Raw genomic sequence first — 7,286 nt, 5'->3', positions numbered from 1 at the left:
AATATAATACTAATCATCTTAATAATTAATTATATTATATATACATTATAATTAATTATGTTATATAATATATATTCTAGTTAGAATACAATTAGAAATTAAAAGTGGAATATTTGTAAAAAAAACACTACAAGCTTCACCACCTAAGCCATGTTAGTTTATGACTAAATTTGTAATAATCCCAATCATAGTCATTAATGACCTATGGGGTATGCAAGAACACTGAGGGCTGGTTTTCATGGGATAAAAATGATTTCTTTGGCAAAATGCTGGTGGCATTATGAGCACAAGCACAAACACATAACACATTCTGAAATTTGAACATTTTAAGCTACTGCAGTACACATCTACCTATATGGCACTGTAAGCAAGTAAACCTGAATGCCAGAAATTTGTCCATTTCTTGCTTTTATTTTAGATACAACAAAAATTGAGCATCAAGTGTTCTTCCATGTCTAGTAACTGAATATTATGCAAGCAGTATTTTTTCCTTTTATTTTTTTAATATATGAAATTTATTGTCAAATTGGTTTCCATACAACACCCAGTGCTCATTCCAACAGATGCCCTTTTCAATGCCCATTGCCACTTTCCCTCCCTCCCACTTCGCATCAACCTTCAGCTTATTCTCAGTTTTTAAGAGTCTCTTATGGTTTGCCTCCCTCGCTCTCTAACTTTTTTTTCCTTCCCCTCCCCCATGGTCTTCTGTTAAGTTTCTCAGGATCCACATAAGAGTGAAAACATATGGTATCTGTCTTTCTCTGTATCACTTATTTCACTTAGCATAACACTCTCCAGTTCCACCCACGTTGCTACAAAAGCCCATATTTCATTCTTTCTCATTGTCACGTAGTATTGCATTGTGTACATAAACCACAATTTCTTTATCCATTCATCAGTTGGTGGACATTTAGGCTCTTTCCATAATTTGGCTATTGTTGAAAGTGTTGCTATAAACATTGGGGTACAAGCCCCTCTATGCATCAGCACTCTTGTATCCCTTGGGGAAATTCCTAGCAGTGCTGTTCCTGGCTCATAGGGTAGATCTATTTTTAATTTTTTGAGAAACCTCCACACTGTTTTCCAGAGCGGCTGCACCAGTTTGCATTCCCACCAGCAGTGCAAGAGGGTTCTCATTTCTCCACATCCTCTCCAGCACCCATAGTTTCCTGATTTGTTCATTTTAGCCACTCTGACTGGTGTGAGGTGATATCTGAGTGTGGTTTTGATTTGTATTTCCCTGATGAGGAGTGACATTGAGCATCTTTTCATGTGCCTGTTGGCCATCTGGATTTCTTCTTTAGAGAAGTGTCTATTCATGTTTTCTGCCCATTTCTTCACTGGATTATTTTTTTTTCGGGTGTGGAGTTTGGTGTGTTCTTTATAGATTTTGGATACTAGCCCTTTGATATGTCATTTGCAAATATATTTTCCAATTCCATTGGTTGCCTTTTAGTTTTTTTCACTGTTTCTTTTGCAGTGCCAAAGCTTTTCACCTTCATGAGGTCCCAATAGTTCATTTTTGCTTTTAATTCTCTTGCCTTTGGAGAGGTGTCAAGTAAGAAATTGCTGTGGTTGAGGTCCGGGAGGTTTTTTCCTGCTTTCTCCTCTATCTAGGGTTTTGATGGTTTCCTGTCTCACATTCAGGTCTTTCATCCATTTTGAGTTTATTTTTGAGAATGGTGTAAGAAAGTGGTCTAATTTCATTCTTCTGCATGTTGTTGTCCAGTTCTCCCAGCACCATTTGTTAAAGTGACTGTCTTCTTTCCATTGGATATTCTTTCCTGCTTTGTCAAAGATTAGTTGGCCATACTTTTGTGGGTCCAATTCTGGAGTCTGTATTCTATTCCATTGGTCTGTGTGTCTGTTTTTGTGCCAATACCATGCTGTCTTGATGATTACAGCTTTGTCGTTGAGGTAAAAGTCTGAGATTGTGATGCCTCCTGCTTTGGTCTTCTTCCTCAAACATTTTATTCTTTTTTTTCTTGAGATATAGTAAAATTTTAATTATGGAAAAAAATTTGATTCCATAGATTGTTTTGTTTTTCTTTGTTTTACCCCATTTTGTTTCCCATGTCTACAGTGTTTTCAATGGAACAATCAAATATGTGTATTATTATGGTCCAATAAATTGAGGGGTAATGTATACACTTCTCAATTACTTTAGAAGTTAAAGAATGTACATATTTTATTCATTCTATTTTACTGCAACATATACTATAATTTTTGTAATATAATTATAATGTTGTAATTGTAATATATCTAATTTTCTAACATTGTGTCCTAAAATACTGTCAGATCTTTATTTTATAGTCATGAAGGTATTGAGAGTGCCAGAAAAAAAGGGATCTCTACTTTTGAAACCACCTGATAATTCACAATTTGTCACAGCTAATTGGAAACTGGTAAACATGCAACCAGATTTATGGTTTTATGAAACAGATTCAACAAAGCCCTGCTTATTCACCAAAGCTGCTAATTCCACTTGGAATGGTCCATTCCACTTAGATCAACACTATTCAGCTCAATCGTCCTCACACACCTGGTCTCCATACCTTCAGTGTTGCTCTTCTTCAATTGATTCCTACTAATTTCACTCTGCTTAAATTGATGTCTCATCATTTTATTATCATTTGTAAATATCCAGGTCACAAAAGGGCAATAATTGGGCTATAAAGTGAATCTGGAAAGGAGGTGCCATTGGAACATTTCTCTCCTGCTTGGTCAACCACCTGAACTTTGCTCATAGTGTTCCTTTTCTGTGGCAGGATGTCCTTGAACAAGATCCCTGGTCCTAGCATCCTGTACTCATATGAAGGTAGCATCTAGTTACCATTCAACACTGAGTTCTAGGGCCTCTTTTCAGCCTCTTTGGCTAAGCTCACATGTCATAGGTAGAACTGGTGTGTCCTTATGAGCTGTATACTTTCCATATGTGCCTCAAACAATTTATGTATTTTGTTACAAATATTTGAACAAAATACACTTATAGTTAAAATTCCTTAGGGAGAGCAGACATTTGGTATATATGGGAAATTCACTTAGCTATTATCTTACTATTTTTATTATAATATAGGATAAGATTTTTAAAAAATAATTGACAGATTATTTGATGGTCTTCATCTGCTTTTTTTTTTATAATAAATTACATACTTCAAATCTAAGGTCTGATACATCCTTATGCTGGAAAACTTCCCTAAACCCTCCTTGGGGTTAATTTTATACCCACAGTACCTTCTACCATAGTATGCTAATAATTTCAGAGAGATAACAGCCACTGTTTGTAACTTAAAGAACAAAATTGCCCTAATTAAATGCAGGCCAACAACTGGATTATTGCAATAATGATCAGCCATGTGAACCTGAGCATGATTTGTCACTTACACTGCCACAATGCAGCAAGAAATTTTTTTTAAAATAGAAGTCTGATACTTTATGTTTTATTATTAAATAATTTCAAATTTACAGAAAATTAGTATGGATAATGATAATAGTACAATTAACACTCATACACCTTTTGCCTAGGTTCTCCTATTAATTTTATATCCCAATTAATTTATCACTTCTCACTCCATATCTCCCTCTCTCCACCTCTCTCTCTCTCTCTCTCTCTCTCTCTCTCAGTCTCTATGTTTTCTCTTTCTCTCATCTGTTGCACACATTATGATCTTGGTTTCTAAATATTTTATTACATATTTCTTAAGACTATAAATATTCTTCAACAGAATCACAGTGGAAGTTTCAGAAAAATGTAACATGGATATAATACAATTGCATAAATATTTCAAATGAAGAATTTTCTGATACAAGGAAACAATTCCTCCAAAAGGGATGAATGGGTGACTACACATCATGGTATGAGAATATGAGGAAACATTCTCATATTGGCTTGGGATCCTAAAATTTTAATATGTAGAGTACAGAAAAAAAAAACATTAGTACAAACATTTCCTACCTAATATTTTCCTGAGAGTACCCACATTCAACATTCTTTTTAGAGCCCTTGTGACATCCTTATTCCTAAGACTATAAATTAAAGGGTTTAGAACAGGAGTGAGTATAGTATAAAGGAAAGATACAATCATGTCCTTCTCAGGGGTGTGGTAGGAGGTGGGGAGCATGTAGGTATAGACAGAAGCCCCATAGAAGAGGATGACCACAGTCATGTGGGAAGAACAAGTGGCAAAGGCCTTCTTCTGTCCCTCTGCTGAGTTCATCCTGTGGATGGTAAAGAGGATAAAAGAATAGGAGCTTGAAATGACTGTCACAGGAATGAGGAGCATGAGAACACAACATAAGTACATGAGTGTCTCGTAGAGGGAAGTGTCTGAGCAGGAAAGCTTCATTACAGCAGGAACCTCACAGAAGAAATGGTGGATCTCCCGGGATCTACAGAAGGGGAATGTCATGGTGACAGGTGTGAGAGTAAATCCATCCAAAGATCCCAGAAACCATGAAGAAGAGACCAAGAGGAGACACACCCTATGGTTCATTAGGATAGGATAAAGGAGTGGATGACAGATGGCCACATAGCGGTCATAGGCCATGGCAGCTAGAAGGAAAACTTCTGAACCTCCTAATGTCAAATAGAGAAACATCTGCATCCCGCATTCAGGGGCTGAGATCTTATTTACACCCAACACCTGGTCCATGAGCATCTTGGGCACAGTGACAGAAATGTACATCACATCCATGAAAGACAACTGGGTGATAAAAAAGTACATAGGGTTATGAAGGTGAGCATCACAGTATATCACAAGGATCAGGATGATATTTCCAGACAGGGCCATCAGGAAAACCACAAAGACGATCACACAAAGAAGAGCTGGGTACTTATATTGACTGAAGAGTCCTACTAGGTAAAAACCTGATCGTCCAGTATGGTTGACCACCCAAGTGGTGTTATCCATTGAATTTCGTCTGGATCACAAGGAAAACTGTGGAGTTAATAGAAAGAAATGTTTAATGATTGTGTGTGTGTGTGTGTGTGTGTGTGTGCACGTGTGTATGTTTACACACAGTAACTCAGTGTGCTAATAATGGGAAGTTTCAAGGACTTGTAAATTTTAAGACTATAAATTATTTGTAATTGAACAAATTTATTAAATATCTAAGAATTTGAAACCATGGGTCAAAAATATCAGTACCTCAATAATTCCACTGGGTATGCATTTCCCCAAAGAAAACAAAAGTGCTATATGCAACACCCAAATCTTCATATGACTTTTTTAAAGTTTTTATTTAAATTCCAGGTAATTAGCACACAGTGTAATATCAGTTTCATCTGTACAATATAATATTCAACATTTTCATATAACAACTGGTGCTTATCACAAGTGCACTCCTTAGTCTCCATCTATTTTTTCACCCATTCCTCCCCCCCACCTCCACTCTAGTAGAAATGTTTGTTTTCTATAGTAAAGATACTGTTTCTTGGTTTGCCTCTCCTTTTCCCCCTTTGTTTTGTTTCTTAAATTCCACATATGAATGAAATCATATGATATATCTCTTTGACTGACTTATTTCACTTAGCATAATACTCTCCAGCTCCATCTATGTCGTTATAAATATCAAGATTGCATTCATTTTGGTGGCTGAGTAATATTCCGTTGTATATTTTAATATGCACTCATATATTGCAGCATTAACTTACAATAGTCAATATATGGAAACAGCTTAAGTGTGCATCAATATACAAATGGGTAAGGAAGGAATAGTGTGTGTTTGTGTGTGTGTGTATAGTGTGCCACTATAATAGTTGGATGGTTTCTGCCATTTTTTACAACATGGATTGAGCCACCATGTTAAGTGATAGAAGTAAGATAGAAAGACAAGTATTATTTATTTCCTTCTTACGTGGAATCTAAAATCAGGAGTGAGTAAACAAACAAAACCCAGTATGAAACCCAGAAATAGAAGAAACTGATGGTTATAAGAGGGGAGAGCTGTGTGGTGTTGGGTTGAATGGGTGACAGGGAATGAGAGATACAGTCTTCCAGTTATGAAATGAATAAGTTGCAGGAAAAAAAAGGCACTACATAAGGAATATAGTCAATGATATTTTAATAATATTGTATAGTGACAGATGGAAGCTACACTTGTGAGTACAGCATAACATATAACTTATTGAATCATTATGTTGTATGCCTGAAAGTAATATAACATTGAGGGTCAGGTACACTCAAATAAAATAAAAACACTTTTAAATATTGGTAACTTACAGTAAGGTTCATGCGGAAGGTCATGAAATTTCCTGATGATAGATAGTGTTGTTTACTAATCAGTATGGAAAATTTTCAGAATCACTGCTGTATAAAAACTCAGAAAGTAAGGGGCACCTCAGTGGCTCATTTGGTTAAGCATCCATCTCTTGGTTTTGGCTCAGGTGATGATCTCACATTTCATGAGTTTGAGCTTGGTGCCTGGCTCTGTGCTGATAGCACAGAGCCTGCTTGGAATTCTCTCTCTCTCTCTCTCTCTCTCTCTCTCTCTCTCTGCCCCTTCCCTACTCACGCTCTCTGTCTCATCTCAAAATAAATAAACTTAAAAAAAGAGAATTATTGAAATAAAGACAATAAAAATATCTTATAGAGTTTTTTTGTTATGGAATTCAAAACTGAATCAATGTTTCTGGTTTAAGGATCCAACTGGATCTTAAAAACTCTTAGAGGTATATTCCATATAATAAAGATTTGGAAAGTAACTGAAACAAACCTTGGGGAATGCTTATACCAAATTTTGAACCATCGTTATCTGTTCAGTCAGGCCAGGCTGTGATGCTCTGTGGTTGTGCAGAGTGATCCATGCATACAAAGGAGCAGATCAGAGTCCTCACCAATGACCAACCCCTTAGATATCCTAGGGTCATCAACTTAGGAGCCCAAACTTCGAGGTTGGACTGTGACTGTGGATCCAGATTATCCTCTACCCACCATCCTTTTGTCTACTTTACATAAACACAGGATAATAATGTTAGATCTCAGGTATGTTCAGGATTAAATGATGTAAAACAATGAAAATGATTAGACATTACCAGTTACAGAAGAGTAAGCACATATATCATTAATTTAAAGAGTTAATATCTGTGGTAATTATTATGCAGAATCTGTGTAAGAGATGGAAGTTAACATTTGTATCTTATGATATAAAATGTATTATTAAGTTTGTCAATTTAGTATCTATTCATACACATAAGAATTTGGATTTGATGATTTCTGTAGTCCCATATTATATATATATATATATATATATATATATATATATATATATATATACCTGAGTATATA

General features: G+C 35.7%; 1 protein-coding gene across 1 annotated transcript; it reads right to left on the bottom strand.

The window, feature by feature from the left end:
* Nucleotides 1-202: 202 nt before the first annotated feature.
* Nucleotides 203-4,913, bottom strand: LOC122229542 (olfactory receptor 2T29-like). Its single transcript, XM_042954764.1, has 3 exons — nt 3,981-4,913; nt 1,467-1,496; nt 203-310 (listed from the first exon to the last, which is right to left on the bottom strand). Exons 1-3 carry the CDS (start codon nt 4,908-4,910, stop codon nt 203-205), a joined length of 1,068 nt encoding a protein of 355 aa, XP_042810698.1. The 5' UTR covers nt 4,911-4,913.
* Between the last annotated feature and the right edge of the window lie 2,373 nt (nt 4,914-7,286).

The sequence above is a fragment of the Panthera leo genome, chromosome A1 (assembly GCF_018350215.1).
Source record: "Panthera leo isolate Ple1 chromosome A1, P.leo_Ple1_pat1.1, whole genome shotgun sequence".
Taxonomy (NCBI): domain Eukaryota; kingdom Metazoa; phylum Chordata; class Mammalia; order Carnivora; family Felidae; genus Panthera; species Panthera leo.
The sequence above is the reverse complement of the archived record's forward strand: the minus strand, read 5'-3'. Positions and strand labels throughout refer to the sequence as shown.